Here is a 26,102-nt window from a genome sequence, read left to right on the forward strand (position 1 = left end):
TTTTTTTTTTGTTACTTCTTCATTAATAAAGATTTGCATCTTGATCTGATTCTACATATGCTCCATACCAAGAATACATGTCATTCAGGTTAAGTATCTTTACAAAACTGAGATAGGGAAGGGATTCCTACTTTTTTACCCATCATACTGTGGTACAATGGAAAGTATGCTTCATTTGGAGTCAGACGTTCAACTTAGGTTCAAATCCTACCTGTCACAACCAATGTGAGCCTGGTCCAAGACATGCCACTTGTGTGACCTTGGCAAGTCACCCAATTTCTCTAGGCCTGTTTCCCTATCTGTAAAAATGGGAGAGAGGATGAAGACTAGACTTAAACTTATTCAGAGGCAGCTAGGTGGCACAGTGGAAAGTGTGCTGGGCCTGGACTCAGGAAGACCTGAGTTCAAATCCAGCCTCAGACACTTCCTAGCTGTGTGACCCTGGGCATGTCACTTATGCTGTCTGTTTTGGTTTCCCCATCTGTAAAATGGAGATAATAATAGCATATATCTCCCAAGATTGTTGTGAGGATCAAATGAGATAATATTTATAAAGCACTTAGCACAGTATCTGGCATGTAGTAGGCACTTAAAAAATGCTTATTCCCTTCACTTCCCTTTTAACAACCTACATAGTTAATGCCAGAGTGAACCTGAACCTTTCCTGTTGATAGGGAAGATAGGTACCAAGTCTTTTGATAAGTGCCACACATTGCATGGTATCCCTGGCATATATTGCCTCATTTGATCCTCATAACAACCCTGGAAAGTAAGTGCTACTATTATCCTAGATTTGAACCTGAGAAATTGGGTGACTTGCCAAGGTCCTACAGGTAGCAAATGGTAATCTGGAAGAATGGAATCTTGGAGCTGGAAGAGACCTGGAGAGAATCTCTAGCCCACCTTACCATGACTGGTTGCAAAGGATAATTCATCTTGTCAAGAACACTAGACTTGAAGTCAGAATATCTGGTTTTAAATCTTGGCTCTTAGCTGTACAACTGTGAACAAGTCACCTAAATTCACACAAACACACACACACACACACACACACACACACACACACACACACTCCCTCCCTTGATAGCACATAGGTTCCTTGAGACCAGGGATTTTTTTTGGGGGGGGGGTGTCTTTGTATCCCCATTGTCTAGCACAACGTCTGGCAGAAAGCAGGTACTTAATGAATGCTTGTTCATGGACTGATGTATAAATGTAAAACTGCCTTCTGTAACATCTTTGACCTTCAGTGTGTATGTTGTATATCTCCAGCCAGCCAGGGAGGTCCTACAAAGCAAGGGGGATGCCTTTCTCCATTAAGTTGGGAGCTTCCTAGAGGCATCCATTTCTCCCTTTTCTTTCTTGGAAGACCCAGCACAGAACCCTTCGTCCAGTGGGGCTGAGTGACTACAGCAAAGTGAAATGGAGGAAGACAGCCCCACTTATACACACCTCTCATATCCAAGAAGGGCCTGATTCAAATCCTCATTCACTTGAATGAGCTCCACTGTCACATCCTCATTCTCCACCACTGCCAACAGGTCCATGATTCTTTCCTGCATGTCTCGACCAGTCTTATACAATTTCTATCCAGAAAAAGAGAAAATCTAAGTCAGCACAGGCCTATAAATAATAAGTTTATGAAGGACAACGAGATATAGTTTATGTGAACTGAGGAAACAACGTTTTAAGTGCCAACTCTATGCAAGGCATTGTGCTAGGCAACGGGTGACACAAAGACAAAAACGAAAAACATTCCCTGTCCCCGGGGAGCTGATATTGTAGGAAGGGAAACAATATGAATACAGATAAGTAAAAGCAAGGTACTTTGGGAAGGGAGAGAGTCCTAACACCAAGGCAATAATGAAAGGCATCCTGAGATGAGTCTTGAAGTCTTGAATTCTATCATAGACAATAAAAGTCACTGTAATTTCATGAGCAGAGAAACAACAATGGTCAGATTTGCGCTTAAGAGCCATTGGATCCCAGGGAAAGCATGACCAAAAAAACTCCTGCTTACCAAAGAGAGGAGAGGGGATCTAGGAGGAGATGGTAGTCAACAGTGTTGAGTAATTACTATCTATTTGTTCCTATTTATTCCTATGTATTTCTAGGTAGACTTGTTTCTCCATTAGAATATAAGCTTCTGGTGAGCAGGGTTGGTTTCATTCTTTGCTTTTGTATCTCTGGTGCTTAGCATTGTGCCTGGAACATAATAAGGACTTAATAAGCACTTATTAGTTGATTGTTACAGAGAAGTCTGGGAGGCCAACAGAATTTTTTTTTAACTGAAGAGATCACTGATAACATTGGAGAGAATTGTTTCTGTTGAATGATGAGTTTAAAAGACAGATTGCAAATGGTTTAGGAGTGAGAAGACAGAAAGTAGAGTCAATGAGTGTGAACAGCTTTTTTCCCTTAAAGTAGGCATTTATCAATATGTATGTAATACACATACTACAATAATTATATCTATTGCATAATCTATACTGCAATATAATTTAGCCTTCTCTCTAGAACCTGGTTCTCTCACTTTATGTTTTAATTATAAAATTTTAGGTTAAATGCTCAACTTTATCTCTTTCTCTCTCTGATTGACATATTTAAGATATAACATTAGATGCTCACCATAGCAATATATCCTAATAGACAGATGCTAAGGAAGAAAGAAGAAAATGAGGAAGAATCAGAAAATGAGGAATAATATTTTAATATATACGGCTTAAATTATAAGAAACTTTATCCTACCTCCTGTTCACCTACTAAAAAATGAGTTCAATGACTTTTCCAATTGTCCTAAGTTTATGATAAAGATGAAGGAGCAGCATAAGATATATTTTGAGGAAAAACTTTTAAGATATCAGTGTAGACAATTTTTTCAAGGAGTTTGGCTGAGAGAGGGGAGATATAGGATGATAACTTGAGTAGATGACAGGGTCTACTGAGGATTTCTTTTAAAGATGGTGGAACCTTGATAGTGTTTGTAGGAAGCAGGGAAGGAACCAGTAGATAGGGAGAGATTAGACATTAGAAAGAAGATTATTGCAGAGGTTAGCTGTGTATGGAGATGGGATAGGCTGGGTGCTCACAACAGATGACTTGTTTTCTCAGTAAAGCATGAAATGAGGTCCTCAAATCAAAGTGTGGTAGGAGAGGAAGTTGTATGAATTTTGAGGAGAAAAGAGGTTTGGAACAGTCACTGCTGGGACAGATTAACAGAGACTCAGAAAGCAATGAAAAGACTGCCTTGCTGAAGTGAGGGACCAAGTGAGATTAGCTAATAGATATGTAGTGGACCTGATCAGCTGGTTATATTACCTCTTTCCAATGCATTTGGTAGCATGTGAGTAGAGGAAGTGAACGACAGAATCTAGGATTAGGGTCTGGCAGAGGAAGCAAGGAATTTGATAGTCAAGGACAACATAGAATTGGTTTACTAAAGGGTGTTAAGTAGAAAGGAAGGAAGTGTAGGCAGAGCAGGGGTGATCAAGTGAGAGAGTAGGGATGGCTAGAAACACTAGAGGTCAAGATGAAAACGAACACACATAGATAAGACATAGATAAATAGGCCTGCCTATCTATTTCTTTCTTTCTGTCTGTCTGTCTATCTATCTATTTTTCTATCTAGAATTGAAAAGAGGTATACTGTGCAACTATAGCCAGAGTAAGAATTCTTAACTAAACAAAGGAGAAGGGATGAGCATAGAAAATAAAATGGACAATTTCAGAATTTCAATTAAATAAAATTGAAAAACTTTTGCATGAACAAAATCAATGCAGCTAATATTTGGAGATCAACTAACTGGAAAAATATTTGCAGACAACATCTATAACAAATGTTATATGAAATGAATGCTACCAATAACCAAATGAAAGAATGCTCCAAATCATTAATAAGAGAAATATAAATTACAACAACTCTAAGGTTTCATCTGTCATCTATCAGATTTGCAAAGATGAAATTGGTAAATGTTGCAGAATCTGGGAGAAGACTGATACACTGAAGCACTGATGGTGGAGCTATGAATTGGTCCAATCCTTATGGAAAACAATTATATCCCTCCAAAGTCGCTAAAACATATGGATTTGTTAATCCAGGATACCAATACTAAGCGTGTTCTCCAAGAAGGTAAAAGGCAGGGAAAGAAGTCCCAAATATGCAAAAATATGTATAGCAAAACTTTTTGTAGTTGCAGAGTTATAAATAAAACAAGAACCAACCAATTGGGAAATGGCTAAAAAACTGAGTATATGTGTATTTAATGTTCTATTATATTGCAAGAAATGAGAGAGATACAGAATTCAGAGAACCTTGGAAAACCGTATATATAAAGGGGTGGTGGGAAAAAAGCTGGATCTAGATTCTGAGGACCTGGGTTCAAATCCCGATTCTGCCACTTGCTACTTCTGTGCTCTTAGGGAAGTCACTTCACTTTGCTGAACCTCACTCCCCTCATCTGAAAAAATGAAGAGACAGGACTTATATGACCTCTATGATCACCTTCTAGGAAAAATTTAGGGTCTCATGATTCAAGGACCTCTTTGCCTACAGAGACTTCCCTATTGGTTCAGTGAAACTTCTAGGTTTCAGCATTAAATCCATTTCTAATTCTCTGCAGTCAAGTTTTTTACATCAAGGGTAAGCTGGAGAAGAAATCCAAAAGAAATCCTTCAGCATAAAAGAACTTTCCCCTTTGTTCCTGTTCAGAGAAAAAACCCTAGCAATCAATCCTAACTAGTGCGCTGACAGCCTCGCTCAGTAGTGTCAAGATCAAGGAGATACAGTTACAGTAAAAAGTCTAGGACAAAACAGTAGACATGAATTTGAGATTAATTTGGAACCAATATCAATGACTTCTGCCATATGTTGCTCAATTTCCCCGTCTCTCCAAAAGACAACCCAAATGTAGAATATGAAAAGTCTCCTATAATACTCAGCAAGACTGGGAATGAGAATTTTGAAAACCCTTTCAAAAACCAGCGCATTTTGATCTCCACAATTGATATCTATCTCAAAGGAAGGCCAAGCCACTAGGAACCTAGACTAGATCAAGTAATGTGGGCGAAAAAGGTAGGTCAAAAGTTTCCCACAGCTTGGCACTCTATCAGTCTTGGTAGTTTCAAGGGGAATGAAGCGAGATTGATCCAAGCTCTCAAAGACCCAGGCTAACAGCTGCTTGTGCATACGTCAATCAGTGTGCCCCTGAAAGACCCTCACTTTGTACTGTGTTGAAACAAAGACAGTTTTTTAGGTTACAGTGAATTTAACAACCAGCTCAAAAGTTCGTACAGAAAGAGAAAAGTAGCTCATTAATAGGATTATACTCTGATGATCAGAAGACCCTCACTTCTTCAAAGGTCACTACAGCTTGGGAAAGAGGCCTAATTTTAATCATCACTCTCTCACATTCAACCACATGGGCACAATTAAGAGGCATAAGAAAAAAGGTGCCAGGCTGGCTCTCTAGAAAAGTTTAAATTGGAAGAAAAGTTGAAAAAACTGAAGAAAAGAATGACAGTCTGACATCTTACTGCATATTAATCTGGTCATACAAAGAACCTGGGTAAGCATATATGTCTCTCTTCTCTCAATGCTGCTACTGCTACTGAAATTCCATTACAATTTGGAAGAACAGAATCTAGGAGCTGGAAGAGACCTGGAGTGAATTTCTAACCAACCTTTTTGTACCTTGTTGTAAGAGTTAATTCATCCTGCCAAGAATACTAGACTTGGAGTAAAAAGATTAGGTTTCGAATCCTGGCTCCTAGCTATGTGCCTGTGGATAAGTCACCTAAATATTCAGCATCTCAGTTTCCTCATCTGAAAAATGGAGATGATAATTCTTACTCTGACCTACCTCACAGGATGGTGAGGAAAGCCCTTTATAAATCATAAATCACTGCAAAAATGTAAACTATTATTATTATGACCTGTATATAACTTTGACAACCTCCACAATGAGAAGGTAGCAGCCAACCACCTCCTTTTTAAGTTGTTCCATTTCTTCTTGCTCAAACCTCGGCAGCTAAGTCATCGTATTAACACTTTTTGCACTTCCGTTCCCCTATCAATCCTCTTTTGAATAATCTTGATGCCTTAGTTTCAAAATCTTTTTATCCTCAATATGTTCCAACCCCCTGTTCTCTTTCTTCATTCTTTATACAACAAGAACCTACTGAGTACCTACTATACGCAAGGAGCTAGGCCATGTGATGAATATAAAAAAATATAACACTCAGTTGCTGCTCTTAAGAAGCCAACAATCTATTTTGAGAGCTGAGATCACAAGATCATAGCTTCAGGGGTTGGAAGATACTTTAAAGTATCTAGTTCAATCTTCTCATTTTACATAGAAGGAAACAGGCCAAAAGAAGGGAAGGTTAAATACCTAAGTAGCAGCGTCAAGATTTGAAACCACAACTCAGACTCCAAAGTTAGATTCATGAAAAGGTAACTTAATAACATTAGGCAATAAATTATTAATATCTCAATGATCTGTGATTTCCTTGTAGTATGGGAACTCCCTCCAACAAAGCACAGTCACAACCTGTCAATATTTTACTAGATGAGTCTAAATGAGTTTCCTGAAGATCAAAAAGGAATGAGTAACTTGCCTATGGTCACACAGACACTAAGTGTATAAGGTAAGATTTCAACCTAGGTCTTCTTGACACCAACCCAAGCATTTTGTGCACTAAACTATACTGTACCATGAGTGGTATAGGGAAAAAAATGGTATTGGAGGTAAAAGGAAGGAGACATCATTTCACAAGCCTCTTCAGCTATAGCCCGGAATTGGGCATGTTTCTAATACTTTATACTTTATTATTTATAATTTATACTTTCTTCTGACTATATCTGACAGGCTGGAGCACTTTCAGAAAAGGATTATCAGAACAATATTAATAGTGATAATTAATAGCAGGGATAGGGACTGGACCTGTATCTCAACTGGGGAAGTGAGCTCCTGGATAAGGAAAATCTCTTCTTCAATACAGGTAGCCACCTTCTTTGCAATTTATGAATTTAGAAAGTTTCCTAGAGCAAAGTTTTCAAACTCTGGGCCTGAACCAGATTAAAATGTAATTGGGAAGTATTTAACAAAATAAAAATACAATGCAACAAAGATAATGTTAATTTGTGGTTTTCCAAGTCTCTAGCATGGATCTGTTTCTATAATAGTTTGACACCAGTGGCATAGAGCACTGAGTTTCTTGTGACTTGCTCATGGTTATACAGCTAGCATGAGTAAGAAACAGGATTTGAACTAACTTGAGTTGAACTTCTCAGCTCCAAGACTTATGCAACACTGTCGCTCCGTAATGAAAACACTGATAATTACAAATAACAACATCCCTTTTATGTATTACCTCAAGGTTTGCAAAGCATTTTATTTCATTTGATCCTTGCAATGGCTCTCTATTCACTTGAAGTTCATTCAATCTAAATATATCACCTAATCTAGACCCTGGTAGAATTTATCTACCAGCCCCTGAGTCATTCTACAGCCTTTCTCAAGTTCAATACCTGGCTCACATTATTCCTCTTCATCTCAACCCCTGCCTTATACCAGAGGATCTCAACATATATGACCCTGTTCAGGGATGGGGAACCTGTGACCTTGAGGTCACATGTGGCTCTTTAGGTCCTCAAGTGCAGCCCTTTGATTGAGTACAAGTTTTACAGAATAAATCCTTTTATTAAGGATTATTATATAGATGGCCACATGTGGTTCCCCATCCCTGACCTAATCCTTCACTCAATCTCAGCCACACACAAGGATTGGCCACAACCTTGATCATGCATCACCTAAAAATGTTCTCCTTCCATGATCAGGGATTTTTAAATTCCTTTCACTGATTATAACCTCCTATCGATTCTACCTCCCCCTATGCCTCACTCTTTCTAAACCTGTTCTTCATCTGCACCATGACCTCAAATCTCTCTGTTCCTCTGTAATCTCCCAGCCTGTCACTCCCACTCTGGCCTCACTTTCTTCCTTTCACTATTTTGACATTTTAGCACTATAGTATACAATGTTGTTCTCTACTTGAGGGACAGCTAGGTAGCAAGTAGATGAGTACCCACCCTAGAGTCTGAGAGACTCATCTTCCTGAGTTCAATTCTGGCCTCAGACACTTATTAGCTGTGTGACCCTGGGCAAGTCACTTAACCCTGCTTGCCTCAGTTTCCTCATCTGTAAAATGATCTGGAAAAGGAAATGGCAAATCACTCCAGTAACTTTGTCAAGAAAACCCCAAATAGGATCATGAAGAGTTGGATACGACTGAAAAATGACTGAACAACTTCTACTTGAGTTCCTTGCTCCTTGTGTAGTCTCCACACAAATTTTACCAAATCTCAACCACAGATTACTTCCACCATCAGCCTCCTTTGCTCCTGTTCATGTGCTGCTGAAAAGAAATGGAGAAAAACACACACACACACATACACACACACAATATGCTGACTGGGTCTGCCATGAATTTGTTATCTAATCTCACTTGAGCCCTCAATGCAGCAAAGGAATGCTTTTATTCCACTCTGATTCTCTATTGCCCACCCTATAGCAATTGTTTCAAATATCTTATCTCAAGCCTCCTGTAACACCTCTTTCCACTACCTCTTCTCTGAAGATACTGCCTCTGACTCTACTGAGAAAATAGAGTTCATTCATCATGAATTCCCTATTTCACCTTCTTTACTTAATCAAAATTTGGGGCAGCTAGGTGGTGCAGTGGTTAGAGTGCTGGGCCTGGAGTCAGAAAAACTTGAGTTCCAATTCAGCCTCAGACACTTACTAGCTGTGTGGCCCTGGGCAAGTCACTTAACCCTGTTTGCCTCAGTTTCCTCATCTGAAAATGAAAGAGAAGGAAATGGCAAACAAATTGCCAAGAAAATCCCAAAAGGGGTCATCAGACACAACTAAAACAATTGAACAACTACTTATCTAAATCCCTTGACATTATCTCCAATTTTCCCTGCCTTTAATTCAGTATCTAATGAAGAAATGGCCCTTCTCTTCACCAAGTCCAATCCCTCTATAGACAAGTACTCTTAATCACATCTTTTCCAGCAAATTGCCTCAGAAATCACTGCCCCTCCCTGCAATCTTCAATTTCTATCTACTGATTCCTTCCCTGCCAATTACAAGAATGCTCAGGTCTCTCCTATCCTTAGATAAAACTTCACTTGATGCCATCAGTCCCTCCTCTCCCCCACAACTATCATCTTACAGCTAATATTCCTTTTCTCAGACTCCTAGAAAAAAGCTGCCTACTCTCATTGCACTTACTTGTTCAACCCTTTGCAATCTGGCTTCAGACCTCACCATTCAAACAGCTATGGAACTGATGAGCTCTTCTTTAACAAATCTTATGACCTTTTCTCAATCCTCTTCATTTTGGACTGCTCTGAAGCCTTGAACACTATTGACCCATTCTCTCCTCCTGGCTATGATTGAAATGAAGAGAAAGCACCATATGAGATGCCCGTTGCTCCCATTTCCAAGATTCCGACTTTAGGGAAGAATTTTAGAACCCAAATTCAATAGAAAATTACCCCCAACACCACATTATACCTCTAAGAGTTGCATATCTTCCTGATTTTCAGATCCAGGAGTATTCTCCATCAGTATAGCTGACATTACTTTCACGTTCATTTTCACCATATCCACTTCACTGTGCAATTTTCCAATCTGTTGAGAGAAATAAAGTTAGTGAGGATAATGTGTAGAGAACAGAGGTATGTGCTCTCATATGAACTGCTTTGGTACAAATTCAAATAGACTTAGATGAATTGATGCAAAGTGAAGTACCAGGAAAACAATAAACACAATGACCGTGACAATGTAAATGAAATGAATAAAAACCAAAATCTGAATTCTAGGTGATTATAAAAGGCAAGCTGGCCCCAGAAAATGAGAGAAAATGCAGCTCCCTTCTTTAGAGAGTATGGGTATGGAATGTTGCCTATACTGTAAAATTCAGAACTGTTTTTTCCCCTCTAATTCCTTTTCTATTCTTTGCTACAAAGGACAGTTTGCTGGGGAAGGGGAGAGGAAATAAATATATTTAGAAATAAAGTTGAAAACAAAAGATCAATAAAATTTAAAAAGCAAAACAGATGACCAGAGAGTCACATTTAGGATTTTAAATCTTAAAACTGCACCAAGACTTTTGGGACACCATTGTATGTACATATATACACAAACACACATGCATATACATACACATATGTACAAAATATATACATATCTAATTTTTGGCCATATTCATGCCACATCCAGTCTTCTCTTCTGGCATAACCCAGATCCTAACCTCCTATCCCTATGACACTCATATGTGAGCTTTCACCTCATCATCTTTCTCTGGTTTTCTGCCCACTACTCCATTTTCTACTCATAACTATATCATGTTGCTGTGCATATACTCTCCTCATTCATCCCCCCACCCCTTCCAACTTTAGCTACATTTATTTATCTTCCCTTATTATAATGTAAGCTATCCACAAGGGTGGACAAGGACTATTTTGATGACTTATTTTGGCCATTCCTACGCCTAGCACAGTCCCTGGAAAGTGGCAAGTGCTTAATAAATGCTATTTCTCTTGCTACCCAGAGCCACTGCAAGACACTCTCTTGGCCACTATCATTTAGTAACCTCTCCTCCTTTTGAAGTTCATTCAGTCTATTTTGCCACCCAATCAAGATTCTGGTAGTTGGAATCTACTGACATCTAGGACCTGGATTCAGTCCCTGGCTTACCATCTTTTTCTCCTTCTCAACTCCAGCCTTCAAACAACATAAGCTCCCAGTTCCTCAATTTATTTACTTTCCATAAGTGCTCTACTCCACCTCATCTAGACACAGAGATTGTATTACCCTTAATCTTACCATAAGCCATAAGTGTTACACTTCCATGTTCATAAACTCCAAAATTCTTTTGTCTGCCTTACTACTTCTAACTCAGTTCTTCTTCATGGTGATCTCTAATCCTTCTATCCCTTCAGTTCTTTCCCAGACTATCACCCCTCACAGGCTATACTTTCACGCCTTCCCCATCCTGAACCCTTGATGAACCAGTTCAACTCTGCTCTAGTTCTCTCTTCCATTCCCTTATCATATTGCAATCTTGACCTAATGAGCACCATCTTGGATTATGCCCACCACATACTGCCATCACTCCTATTCTCATGAGGCTTAACTGAATTGGAGAAAATCACAAAACCACGCTAACTGGATCCACATAAATTTGTTACATAATCTCAACTGGGCCCTCAATGCGGCAAGGCAATCTTTTTTAATTTTCCTGATTCGCTATCCTACTAAGCCACTGCAGTTTTTCCAAACCTCTTCAACCCTCCTCAGACCTTCCATAAGTCCCCTTCCCTTACCCTCTCAACTGAGAGTCAAGCCTCAAATTTCACTGGAAAAAAAAAAAGACTCCATTCACCTGTGAGCTCCTTCTTCTCCCCTGCTCCTCATCTCACATCACTCTGATGCATTCCCCTATTATCTTCTCCTTTATTCTTGTCTCACATGCTAAGCTGGCCTCCTTCCTTGCCAAGGCAAACCCCTCTGCATGCACAAGTCATCCCATTCCATTTATCTTTCCCAGCACTCATCCCCAATCTCTCACTAATCTATCTCTCCTTGTTCTACTGGCTGGTTCCCTACCACCTACAAATACACCCATGACTCTCCCATCCTCAAAAACCCCTCACTTGATCCCTCCATCCCTGTTAGCTATCCTCACATCTCACTTTTCCTGTTAGAGCTAAACTCCTTAAGAAAGCTATCTACAACAGGTGCCTTTGCTTTCCTTCCTCTCACTCTCTTAATTTTCTGCAATCTGGCTTCCAATCTCAACCATACCTAACTTTCACTAAAGTTACCAGTGATGTCTTAATTGCCAAATCTAATGGCCTTTTCTTGATCCTCATCCTTCTTGACCTTTCTGCAGCCTCTGACATTGTCAATAATCCTCTCTGCCTGGATACTCTCTTCTCTCTAGGTTTTCATGATCCTGCTCTCTCCTAGTTCTCCTATTTGTCTGACCACTCCTTTTCAATCTACTTTCCCAGATATTCATCCTGATCTCTCCTGCTAGCAATAGGTATCCCCCATGACTCTATCTGGACCTTCTTCTCTTTCTCTTCTACGCTTTTTCACTTGGTGATGTCATCCGCTCCTGTGGATTCAATTATCATCTCTATCTAGATGATTCTCAAATCTATTCATTTTCCTCTAATTTTCCTCTTAACATCTATTCTTACATCTCCAACTACTTCTTGGAAATCTTTAACTCTATGTCCCATAGACATCTTAAAATCAGAATGTCTAATGTTGAAATGTCAAAATATCTAAAAGTGAATTTATTGTCTTTCCTCTCTTCCTAACTTGAATATTACTATCAAAGGAATGCTGGCAACTGAGGTGCATCATTCTCACTTTCCTACCTCCAATAATCAATGGGTTACCAAGTCATCCTATTCATTGTATATTTGCAACACCTCTCATATATAACCCCTTCTCTCCTAACATTGCCACCACCCTAGTAGGGCAGTCTTTCATTACCTTGTATCTGGATTATTGCAATAATTTGCTGGTTGATCTCTCTGGTTCAAATCTCTCCCCACTCCTGTCCATTCTTCACTCATCTGTCAAATCTATTTTACTAAAGCATAGGTCTAATACAATTTTATAAACTACGGCAGCTTCTTATTACCTCCAGGATCACATATAAAATTCTCTGCTTGGTTAAGTCTTTTATAATCTGCCCCTTTCTTATCTTTCTAATCTTTATTATATACTTTATTCCCATTCACATACTATGCCAACGCAGTGACACTTTTGCTGTTCCTAGAACAAGACCCTCTGTCTCCCAAACCTGTGTCTTTTTATTGTTGTCCCTCATGTCTGGAATGCTCTCCCTTGTTTATCTCTACTTCCTGGCTTCCTTCAAGTCTCAGCTAGAATCCCACCTTGTGCCAAGAAGCCTTCCCCAATCCCTCCCTAATCCTAATGATTTTCCTCTGAAGTTGCCTCCAAGTTATCCTGTATGTAGCTGGTTTATATACAGTTTACATGTGATCTTTTCTTTTAGATTGTGAACTTTTTGAGGGTAGGGACTGAATTTGCCATTCTTTGAATCCTCAGAGATTAGCACAATGACTGACACAGTAAGTGTTTAATAAATCCTTGCTGACTTTTTCACTCATTCAGCCACTCATTCAGCACACAGCTTGTATGGAAATAGAAAGATCACTGGACTTATAGTCAGAGGAGTTGGGTTCAAATCCCAATTGATACCATTTTGAGCAATCAAGTCAGTTAAGCTCTCTGAGCTATACTTTTCTCCTCTGTGAAATTGGGAGGGACTCTGGGTGGAAGGTGTTGGTCTAGAATCCCCTAAAAGGTTCTTAACCTGGGGTCTGCGAATTTACTTCTTTTGGTAATATTTTTATAATTGTATTTCAACATAATTGGTTTCCTTTGCAATCTATGTATTTTGTTTTATGCATTTAAAAACATTATTCTGAGAATGGGTTCACAGGCTTCAACAGACTGCCAAAGGGGCCCATGACACCAAAAAGATTAAGAACCCCTGAATTAGATAGATGAGCTCCAAGATCCATTCTTGGTCTGGATCTATGGCATAATAATGGTCCCCAGTAGGTAATTTCTAGAAATGTAGAAAAAACTGAGATTCACCTGAAATAATATACCAGTCAGAAATATTCTCAGGGGCAGCTAGGTGATACAGTAGACAGAGCTCCGGCCTTGGAGTCAGAAGGACCTGAGTTCAAATCTGGGCTCAGACACTTGACACTTACTAGCTGTGTAACTCTGGGCAAGTCACGTAACCCCAATTGCCTCACCAAAAAAAAAGAAATATTCTCTAAGGTCCTCTATAGCTCTAACATTCCATGAAAATACAAGAGAGGCTCATCTAACTATAGGTCTGAAATTTCAGTTTTAGAAAATGTAAAAGTTAGCCTTCAGGATGACAATTCTAGAAACAATTGTTATAGTTGTTGCCTTCTTTCCAGTCTAACATAATGCATTTAGAAAAGAAGGGAGGAGGAAGGATTTGACCTGGGGCGAGGGGGAGGCTTAGGACATACTGAACTATTACATGGACAACTGCAGGAGATGTCAGAGGAAGAAGGCTATTCATAAAGAAAAGAAAAGGCGAAATTTCTAAAAGCCAAGTTTCACAACAGAAAAGGCAGCTATTTTCCTTAGCTTAATGCTAGTTAATAATTAATTGGGTTAATTAAGCAAGCAGCATTCAAGACTTGTGTATAGCTTTCCCATTTCCCTACCAGGAGCCCAGAAGGAATGCGGCCCCAGAACAAGTCAGAAAGTTATTCCAGTCACAGTCTGTGGTTAGCCCAGGTTCTCTTGCTATTCATAGACTTGGTGCTCCAGGACCTGCAATATTTAATGATGACAATTCACTGAAATAAAGGGAATCTTTTCAAACGCTGACTTGCTATCTCTCCCTTTGTCTCCCTCTACTCATAAAAATCTATTGGTCTTTCTAGTGGGGGGAAACAGGCTTTTTCTCCAAGGAATTCATTTCTTTTCCAGATCGTTAGAGGCCAGTCATCATAAAAAATAAAAGGTGACTAGGTGGGTCAGTGGGTAAAGTGCCAGGCCTGGAGTCAGGAAGATTCATTTTCCTGAATTCAAATCTGGCCTCAGACACTTCCTACCTGTGTAACCCTGGGCAAGTCACTTTACCCTGTTTGCCTCAGTTTCCTCATCTGTAAAATGAGCTGGAGAAGGAAATGGCAAACCACTACAGTAATATTTTCCACAAGAAAACCCCAGATGGGGTCATGAAGGATCAGGCACTACTGAAAATGACTGAACAACAAATGAAAGATAAAAAGTTTTTGGCTTTCTTTTCTTGGCAATTTATATTTTTTTAAGGAAAGGAAGAGAATGCTCTAAAATGGTTTGAAGGCTAGGGATGGTCCAGATGACTCAATATCCACCCCTTGACCCACATTCTAGAACAGTATGACTTCTACAGTAATACAAATGCAAAGAACAAGCAAATGAAGCCAAATGCTTTATAATTAAAACACTGAGCTTGGTCTCTGAGATGGGATGAGGAAATACCTTGGCCTTCTTTTATTGAAAGGTGGGGAATGAAGGATGAAGAATGTTTCATGCACTACAAACTGTGGTCACTGGGCTGTGACTTAACAATTTGTTACTATGGAAGGTTCTCTTGGAGGTGTGTGTGGAGGGGGTGGGGAAGAGAGTCAGTGTTGGAGGGTATGAAGGAGTCACATGCAGAAAATGCACAGTGCCTGGCACATAGTAGGCATTGAACAAATATTGAATTAAAAAATGATATCAAAGCAAAATGCATCAATTTTTTAAAATGTTAAATTAATTTAAAACTTTTTTTTTTAATGAGAGGCAGCATGGCATAGGAAACTGCCCTTGAAGCCAGGAAGACTTGAATTCTAGTCTCACCTTTCACACAGGCTAGATGTGTGGTCTTGGGCGAGCTCCTTAACCTTTCAGTTATCTAGGCATTTCTCTCAGACTATAAATTGCAGAGAAGGTGCTGACCTGCAATAGTTTCCTCGCTAGGCAATGCCCCATACCAGTGAAATCACAGGTTCAATCTCTCCCTATATACCTATGCCCTAATTAAAAAATTAAAATTAAATTTAAAAAAAAAAAGAATGCACATCCACACACATATACACATATATATGTATATATAAAAACTGATTTTACCTGTTCAGCAACCAGTAGAATGGTTGGGGCCTTGCAGGCAGCGGCAGACGAATGTACTGATGTAGATGGAACAAATGGGGGTGGCTTAGTTACACTCGGAGACAAGGCCTATTAAAATACAAACAACAGATGTTGCTTATTTGGAGTAAGCCAAGCCAACCTATCCCAGCTTTCCCACCCAACTCTAGCAACAACCCTTCAACTTCCTCACTCGTGCCACTCTTAGAGGACTTGCCCCAGGGGAAGTCATCATCTGATCTTTTTCCCAACATCCCCCCCCCACCCCCCACCATTCCCCATCCTCTCATCTCCATTTTTCTCTAGGAACAGTTCAGGTAAAAGGAATATCAAGGATAACTTTGACAGCCTGCACAAAGAGGCCGTCTGAGGGCTGTCTGTGTATGAGGGGAGAGGAGCACATACACCCCTCATCCATGTCTGTGTCCGTGTCTGTGATAGCTTAATACTATGGCCCAAAAACCAAAACCTCAGGTCTTTTTCATTTTTCAATTGACATTTGTTTTCTTTTCTTTCTTTTTTCTTTCTTTTTTTTTTTTTTTTGGTGAGGCAATCGGGGTTAAGTAACTTGCCCAGGGTCACACAGTAAGTGTTATGTGTCTGAGGCCAGATTTGAACTCAGGTCCTCCTGACTCTAAGGCCAGGGCTCTATCCACTGTGCCACCTAGCTGCTTCTTTTTTATTTTTTAAACAATAGTATCACCTCCTCTTTCCTGCCTGACCTCCCTTTCTTAAGTTACAGCACAGCTTTAAGCAATGAGACTCCCAGAAGGTAAGATGTAATTGCCCTGGCAGCTTGGTATAGTGCAGGGGTGGGGAACCTGCGACCTCGAGGCCACATGTGATCTTCTAGGTCCTTGGGTGTGGCTTTTTGACTGAGTCCAAGTTTTACAAAACAAATCCTTTTATTAAGGGGATTTGTTCTGTGAAGTTTGGATCCTGTCAAAAGGCCACACTTGAGGACCCAGAGGGCCACATGTGGCCTCCAGGCCACAGGTTCCCCACCCCTGCTATAGTGCTGTAATGGGTGATCCTAGACAAGTCCCTTAACTTCTCTGTCCCTCAGTTTCCTCATCCATAAAATGGGGATAACAGTAGCATAGCATATACCTCGAAGAGTTGTCACAAGGGTCAAATGAGATAAGTAATGTGTGTAGCAAACCTTAAAGCACTATACAAATATTATTTATTATTATTTATTTTTACAGAGCTATGTAAACCTCAAATTGTTATATAAATGCTAGTTATTAAAATTAAATTCAGCAAAAAAAGAGTATCTTTTTTATATGCTCATATACATATCACATCCAAACAAAATGACATAACCTAGTTATTTCAGCTTTTAGATATAGAAGACAAGCAGGCCTGAATGATTCTGTGTGCTCTAGTCACCTAGGACTAGTCATTCTAGTGAATAAAGCATCCTTTCAATCATATAGCAGGGCAGCCCGATAGCACAGTAGATGGAGCACTGAGCCTAGAGTTAGGAAGACCTGAGTTCAAATCTGGCCTCAGACATGAACTAAGTGTATGATATTGGGCAAGTCACTTAACCTCTCTTTGCTTCAATTTCCTCATCTGTAAAATGGGAATAATAATAGCACTTATCTCACAAGATTGCTTTGTGTGGATCAAATCAAATAACTGTAAAGTACCTACTTAGCACATAGTGCTGCGTTGACTTCTAACTCAACATTTGTGAACATCTTAAAAAGAAGGATCTTCCTGTTCTAATCAATATAAGCTCTTACCACAAAGTGGCAAAGGTGGACTGATAGCTGGTGGTGAGGCTACCTACCTCTTGTCTCTCTGTTTTAACCTTGCACACAGTAAGTAATATAAAATGCTAGTTGCTATTACTATTATTTAGAAAAACAAATGAAAACACCTCACTAATTAACACTCATTAACAGGAACTAGGTGGTACAATGGATTTAGAGACCAGACTTAGAGTCAGGAAGACCCAAGTTATTCTGTTTCAGACATTCATTGTGATCCATTTGACCGTGGCCTAGTCACTTAACCTCTCTCAGCCTCAGTGTTTTCATTTGTAAAGTGCAGAATAGCAGTAGTTCCTTACCTCCCAGAGGATCAAGTGATGTAACACATATTGCAAACCTTAAAATACTAAAAAAAGGGTAGCTATTATTAATTCAAAATTAAGGATTTCTTTAATGTGTATGGATCCAACAATACATTCACATACTAAATGAATTTTATGTTCTCTATTTCTCTGATGAAATTTTTGCTGTTTGTCATGTTGGGCCAAACATTTCCCCTCAGTGATCCTCTATTCCTGCACTGAGAAAATGAAAGGGCTGAATCAGATGATGTCTGAGGTCATTCTCACTTCTAGTATTTCTTAACAACTGGCTAAAACTAATTAAATAGCATTTCCTTTAAAATATTCTATGATTCAGTTTTTTTTTCTTACTAAGTTAGAGTGGTTTCTGTTTCTGGCTCCAATGTCTGTGAATAGTTCTCTTAGCTTTCTCTACTTCTACTTTTCACCCTTAGCTAAAGTTTAACCCCATGCTTCTAAGCACTGAGAATGCTGAGGTAGTGCCTACATCAAATAGCAACTCTTATCTTCCACAATTCCTATACAACAAGAATTCTTTGCCCATATTTCTCCAATCACAGATCAGAATTTAAATTTGAGAACATTTTTACATGGAACAGACACAGACTAAACCACATTGGCTTCTACCCAACCTTTCTGATTATCGTAAGGAGGGCCCTCTTTTAGTATTAGCTCTTAATACAAAGTGGTGAAGGTGGCTGGCAGACTGTAATGAGGCTACCTACCACTTGTTTCTCTGTTCCAATCTCTGTCTCTGAAGAGGGAAACTGGACTCCTTTCTTGAGCAGCTCTAGGTATATTTCCTTGACTTCACTCACATCCACACCCCCAGGGAAACCCCGTGACCAAGTCTGTGTAAAAGAGGAGAATCACAAAAATTTAAGAAAAATCTTTAATGAAAGAAGATGTGTCAAGCAATATAGAAACATGAAGCCTAGTCAGAAAACAAGCTATTTGAGATCTCTCCAATTCCACTCCAACACTTACTTTGGACTTACTATGCAAAAGGTACACAATGTATACATGTTGTACATACATTTAAGATGGCCCAAATATTGTTCTAATACATGTTAGATGGTAACATATGTTCTCAATCCTAAACAACCTGGCATAAGATGGCCTGAAGAATATATACTATTGATCAGTAAGAGTCAAGAGAGGTAAGATAATTAGAAAAGGCAGTAGATTTGGAGTGAGACCTCTCTTTGCCTCAGTTTCCTCCTCTGTAAAAATGGGATCACACATATCAGACCTACCATGCTAAGGTCAAAGAAGCTAATGTTAATCTTAAAGCATGTGCTAGTTAAACATTAGCTATTATTATTGTTGATTTTATTGTAGTCTTATTTTTGCCACTCCCGTGCTGAGCAAAAGGGAACCGCTAAAGATTTATCAATAGAACAAGTGCTCACACTGGTATTTGCAGGAGATTAATTTGGCAAAAAAAGAGTCAACATGGAGGAGAAAATAAAATCATGAACTTGGAGCTAGTGACCTTGAAGAAATCACTTAAACCCCCTGGATCTCAGCTTCCCCATTTAAAAAAAAAAAAGGGTACAGACATACAAGCTCTCCTAACCTCATCTGGACGTTATGTGAAATAAGATAAAACTGAAGAGGAAACTATTTGAGCTCTTGAGGAAGTTACCATGCCATTTCTGGGTAATTGTTGACTATATATATATATATGTACTGCTTTGTGTTTTTGTTTTTGTTTTTTTTAACATAAGAAACAGAAGTTTTAACAAGGTTTTAACTCAAACCTCAGCTTTGCAAAAAGATCACTAAACCAACCTGAGGCTGTATAAGGAGTTTCCAATTCTTTGGAGGTTTGTAAACAACTCACGAGTTACCATCCCCAGAGATACAGGACAGACTTACCATGATGAAGCTCAAGATCTTATTCTGTATGTCTAAAGGCAAGTTGTATCTGGGACTCAGCAGCTTAACTAGATGATCTTTAGTGAAGTCTCTCTTCACAATCAGCACCTGGAAACTTGGGCCACAGTTCTGCATGCACATGTCGATAAGCTATATTAAAGAGAAAACACGACAAATAGTACCCATTTGCCAACACTCCCTCCAGGCATGGATGAGTCATGGCACACATCATCAGCACAGTCAATAAATGTCTGGGTGCCTGATTACATAAAAGGCATTATGATAGGGTGCTGAGAAAGTCCACAAATCTAAGCCATAGCACAGCACCTATCCTTAAGTGTCTTACAATCTACTTAAATAAAAGGGGCATAGACATAAAGAAGACAAACAATGATACAAGGTAGCATATGCCCAGCACCATATGAGCAGCACAAACAATAGGAACTATAGGAATTGAGAGGAGGGAGTGGTGACTGGGAGTGGGCAGTCCAGGAAGGCTTCATAGTGGAGGATAAATTTAAGGCAGCCTTTGATGGAAAGGTTACAATTAAACAAGCAGGGGCAGCTAGGTGGTGGCAGTGGATAGAGCGCCAGCCTTGGAGTCAGGAGGACCTGAATTCAAATTTTACCTCAGACAGTTGACACTTACTAGTTGTGTGACCCTGGGCAAGTCACTTAACCCCATTGCCTAGCCAAAAATAAATAAATAAATACAAAATTAAACAAGCAGAGAGGAATGAGCACATTCTAGGCAAGGAAATGGCATCAGTAAAGTTAAGGAGACCAAAATGGTATTTTCAGGGTTCATATGGAACGTCTGACTGTCCCAGAAGGTTTATATAGGATACTACTAAGAGATGACAAAAGAGGGCTAAAGAGGGATCCTCCAGACCCTGGAGGGATTTGAATGTCAAGCTAAGGGGATACAGTACAGCATATTGAAAAGAGCACTAGGAGTCAGGGTTCTGAATTCTAATCCTAAACATGATGATGACTTGCTGTGTGACTTCTGGGCAAGTCCCTTATCTTCTCTGGTGCTTCCTCAATTATACAATGAAAGTGTTGAACAAAATAGCCTCTAAGGTCCCTTCTGGCCATAATGCTTTATGGTTCAATGAATTTATTCCATAAACAAAGGGAAACCACTGAAGATCTTTGAGTAGGAGAATGATGTGTACAAAATAGCACTAGGGGGAAGGGGGTGTTAATCTGACCCCGAGAGAGGTAGCATGGCATCACAGAGTGAGGACATTGAAGTCAGAAAGACCTGTGTTCAAGGTCTTCCCTTGACATGTGGCCAAGTCAATTAACCTCTAAATGCCCCCAGGGAACTTTCTAACATCAATCATTTATAGCCCAGGCATGGCACTGGATCCTCTTCAGGGCTGGCTTGTTCTTGCACACATGATGGCAGGTCAGGGGTTTCCAGAGACAGGTATATCACAAGTCTACTCCTCTTTAAGATCCTCAGGATAACAATGGAGTAGGGAGATAGACTGCTATTATTTTTTCTGAGTCTCCACTGGTGTGCTTCCCATTTCCACAAAATTGATTACTATGCCACAATTAATTCTTACACTTAAACAGTTACTAAGCTATAAGGCAGAAGAAGCAAGCATAATCATAATATTTGCTCACTAGAAGGCAAAAAGTAAAAATAATTAAAGCATCATAGTCCATAAATAAAACCAGGTCATACTCTCCCACCAATGCCCATAGCGTCTTTTGGGGTGAGTGAACATATATTTAGGAAACTAGCAGAAAGAAAAGAGAGAAAGGGCAGATAAATGAGGAAACCCACATGCCCAGAGCAGCTCACAATGCTGCACAATAGGCACTAACGTCCTTATTCCTCTGAGGAACAATTCACATTGCACAAAGCCACTTTTCTTTTAGCTGCTTCCTTCCTGCTCCTTACAATTATTCTCCTGGAAAAAAAGTTACTTTTCTTCTGCTCTACTCCTAATGAAGCACTGATATGCTCTTTTACCTTGCAGCCACACATGGTTGCTGAAAAAGTATTATATTACTGTACTGACAAGCAGTAACCTTAAATCAGATAATGGCCAAGCTCCTTATATCCATAAATCATAGGAGATTCTGCTTTGTCAAATCAGCTCCAAAGCCTGCAAGACAAATGCAAAGCCTGACGTTCCCTTTTGCTTTTCTTTTTCAAATAGACAGTACAGTAGATGGCAGTAAGAGGTTTCCTCTCTTTCAGGCTTTAAATGACACCAGAAAGCAAACAAACTTTGGACACAGCAGCCGGATTCAGCTCTCCCCCTATGAACTTCCAGAAGCTACTCCCGTCTATCAGTAAAACCATGCCTCTCTTCCAATCAGCAAGTCCCCAGCATAGCAGATGAAGGCTCATTTGTCCCAGCGGGGAGCCCTTCCATCTCTTCTGTAGCTAGGTCTTTGTGATTCCTCCTGTGCTAAGTTTATTTTCTTACTTTCCTCCTCCTCCTCTTTTCTATCTCTTCTTACAGCTTCCCTTCCTGATACCTTCTTAACAACTCCTCAAATAGGAATCTTCTCCTGGTTAGTGTCTCATCTTCACTTTCTAAGATAAAACTCAAGAAATACATCTTTTCTGTCAGGTCTGAACCTATACTAACCTTCCTACAGCTTTGTCAATTATAAACTTCAAAACTCTAAAAACAGTCACAAGCAAATGGGCTGATGGACCTATAATGTTACAGCTGTCACTACCTCAGTCACTGCTGTTTTCATATAGGTCCTCTCCCTACATTTATTCTCCCTACTCTGTCTGGTCCTCAGACTAATCTGTGTTCAACATTTTAACTGAGAGCCTGTGTTTCTTCACAGGATGATCTTTATCAGTCTTCCTTACACAAATTTTTTTTCCTGACCTTTTCAGCAACCACATTGTTCACATTTGGAAAGAGCAGGCAGTAATTTACACATTTATTCTTTCACTGCTTTTGTTAAGCATCCACTATGTACTAATATTGTACTATAAGATGGGGATATTAAGATAAAAAAACAAAGAGTCTCTTGCCCACATGGAGTTTATATTCTGTTGGGGAGGGGGAGGGACATCTTATACACATAAAATTAAATATAAAATACACACAAAGTAGATAACAGTATAACTTTTGAAAGGGGGAGGGCACAAACAACTGGGGTGACCGGAACAGGTTTCCTATTGGCTGTGGTACTTGAGATCAATTTTGAAGGAAACTAGGAACTGTAAAAGGCAGTGCTGAGGAGGATACATCCCAGGCAAGGGAAAGCCTAGACATAGGTCAGAGAGACTGAAAATGGAATGTTGTGTACAGAGAACAGAAAGCAAACCAATGTGGCTGGAATGCAAAACATATGAAGGACAGTAAGATTCATTAAGCCTTGAAAGGTAGGCTAGAGCCAGCTCATATAGACTTTTAAAAGCCAGAGTTTTCCTTTTCTTTTCAATTAATATATGCATATAAAAAAATGCAAAGGGGACAACATATGATAATAACCTAGCAAAGGAGACTAAGAAGGGTGGGGCGGTTAGGTGGTGCGGTAGATAGATCACCCACCCTGGAGTCAGGGAGATCTGAGTTCAAACGTGACCTCAGACACATAACGCTCACTAGCTATGTGACTCTGGGCAAGTCACTTAACCCCAATTGCCTCACAAAAAAAAAAAATAATAAAATGTTTAGCTGTATGACCCTGGGCAAGTTACAACCCCAATTGCCTAAAAATAAAATTTTAAAAAAATTTAAAAAAAAAAAGGAGACTAAGAAGGGTCAGATGATTGAAGACCCAGGAAAGAGCAATATCTGAAAGCTCAGGGAAGTCATTATATCTCCTAGGACAGATTAGTCAATATTGTCAAGCGCTACAGAAAGATCAAGAAGGATGAGGACTGAGAAAATGCCATTGGATTAAGCAATTAAGAGACCATTGGTAAACTAGGAGCAAGCATTTTCAGTCAAATGATAATATTAGAAGTCAGATAGTAAGCGGCTGAAAAGTAAATAGAGGGAAGAAAGTGAAGGCAATGAGTATATACAACTTTTTCTAGGAGTGGTTATGAAAAGGAATATAAGACAACAGCTTCAGGGAAACAATGGCAGGTCTTTCTGACTTCAATGTCCTCACTCTGTGATGCCATGCTACCTCTCTCGGGGTCAGATTAACACCCCCTTCCCCCTAGTGCTATTTTGTACACATCATTCTCCTACTCAAAAATCTTCAGTGGTTTCCCTTTGTTTATGGAATAAATTCATTGAACCATAAAGCATTATGGCCAGAAGGGACCTTAGAGGCTATTTTGTTCAACACTTTCATTGTATAAATGAGGAAGCACCAGAGAAGGTAAGGGACTTGCCCAGAAGTCACACAGCAAGTCATCATCATGTTTAGGATTAGAATTCAGAACCCTGTAGGAAGGTTGTTGTTGTTGTTTTTAAGAATGGGGAAGTTCTGGGTATGTTTGTAAGCAGTGGATAAGGAGACTGAAAATGATCAGCAAAGAGATGACCGATGGGGTAACTCAAAGAGGAGACAGGAGGGATGGGATCAAGGACAGGAGAGGGGCTGGTATTTATGAGAAGGGCCATCTCTTTATCCAAGACTAGAGTAAAATAGGAGTGAGTGTTGTGAGAGGGGAGAGATGAAGCAGAGGTGATTTCAAGGATAATTGGAGAGAGGTGGTCTGTTAAAGTGAGAGGGTAAGAGTGTAATAGAGGTGGACTGAAGAAAGAAGAGCAGGTTTGGAACTGATGCTAAAGGGGAGTGGGACAGAGAGTCAGCAAAGTGTAAAGGGACTGGCACACAAACATACGTTTGTATTACACTCAGTCAGTAAAAGTGAACTGCTTCCTCCATCAGTGTTCAGCAACACACATGTAGATGGCAGGAGTTATTTGGAACTGGGGTTTAGAAAGGGATAATTGATATAACAAGAGACAAGGGACAATGGCTTCAAGGGTAGAGGATGGAGTAAAGCTAAACTAGTTTACTACAGGGTAAAGGTTTTGAAGGGAGTAAGATCTTACAGATTTCAAACTCGAAGGTCGTTTAGAGACCCTTGAGTCTAACCCTCTCACTATAATGGAGGGAGAAGCTCAGGCCCAGAGAAGTTAAATGATTTGCCTACAATCACAAAGGTAATAAGTATCTGAGGCAAGATTTGAACTTGGATCTTCCTGACTTCAAGTCTAGTACTCTATTATACCCCTTAGTTGTCTTTTCAGCTACAGCAAGAAGGACAGCCTGGGAAATCTTAGAGGGAGTGGAATATAGGTGGGTGATAAGTTTCAAGTAACTGACTTGCATCAGTTGAGGGAGTTTTCATAAAAGCAATTTCCTTCATCTATCTATAGGGTGTTCCAAAAAGCTTAGTGTAGTTTTAAGTTACTAAAGCTTAAGGCTCCCCATCCACCCCCACCTCATCTGATATCTGTCAGTAGAGTATAGGACACATTGGAGGATTGAGATCCTAAAAGCAGGTTACCAGTTAGGAGGCTCTTTCAATAGACCAAATGTGATGTGATGTGATGTAATGTGATAAGAAGACTATGATAGCAGCAACTGAAACAGAAAAAAGGGACAAATGTGGGATCCTTGAAGAAAGAATTAACAGGAGTTGGTGAACGACTGGATATAAAGAGGGATGAGGAAAGCTTGAGGTCTGGTAACTAGAAGAACAATGGTAGGTACCCTTTGAAAAAATAGAATGGGGCAATAGTTTGAGGCAAAAAATGGAATTCTGCATTAGATATGTTGCAATCCAGCAAGCAACTTCAAAAGCAGAAATTCAGTTCAGGGAAAAAGACTTGAAACAGAATTGAGAGAGATGGAGAAGATTCAGTTGGAATCATGGAAACTAGGAGAGAGTGGAACATGAAAAGGTCAAGGAATTCAGGGGTTATTCCTACATTTATAAGGCGGAGGAAGAGAAGAAGCCACCACAAGAGATGGAGAAGCAGCCTGGGAGATAAGAGAACAGCTGGAAGAACATTATGCCATGGAAAACAAGGGAGGAGGAAGTCTGTAAGAGATGGTAGGTAGTCTGTAGTGCTGAGCAAATCATAATGTAAAAAGGCCAAGAGAACAGAGGTTTCTTCATCAGGACATAATTTAATTACTGATTTGGGCTTGGCTGCTCTGGTCAGAAACATCAAGGGTGCAATAGCAGCTAAAAATATGTAGCCAGAACAAAAAAGGGGAAACTATTTAGAATTTAAAAGAAAATAGTAGGATAAGTCCACTGTACTTTAGAATGGATAGCAAGAACATGGTTAGATAAACAGATGACTCTTGGATGTAGTATTTTAATGAAAAACATATAATGGTAAAAGAGGCTCAACACCACTAGAGAGAGCTTAAACCATTTC

At 39.6% G+C, this 26,102-nt stretch overlaps 1 protein-coding gene across 1 annotated transcript in view; it reads right to left on the minus strand.

The window, feature by feature from the left end:
• The window catches only part of TOM1L1 (target of myb1 like 1 membrane trafficking protein), a 45,968-nt gene that overhangs the window by 8,609 nt on the left and 11,257 nt on the right, over window positions 1-26,102 (minus strand). The window contains exons 4-8 of the mRNA XM_027870304.1: window positions 19,750-19,899; window positions 18,594-18,719; window positions 15,768-15,875; window positions 9,582-9,698; window positions 1,453-1,586 (exon numbers count right to left, since the gene is read on the minus strand). Of these exons, the coding sequence (XP_027726105.1) occupies window positions 1,453-1,586; window positions 9,582-9,698; window positions 15,768-15,875; window positions 18,594-18,719; window positions 19,750-19,899 (635 nt within the window). The remainder of the gene's footprint in view (window positions 1-1,452; window positions 1,587-9,581; window positions 9,699-15,767; window positions 15,876-18,593; window positions 18,720-19,749; window positions 19,900-26,102) is intronic.

This window comes from Vombatus ursinus, unplaced genomic scaffold (genome assembly GCF_900497805.2).
Source record: "Vombatus ursinus unplaced genomic scaffold, bare-nosed wombat genome assembly UNPS02014797.1, whole genome shotgun sequence".
NCBI lineage: Eukaryota > Metazoa > Chordata > Mammalia > Diprotodontia > Vombatidae > Vombatus > Vombatus ursinus.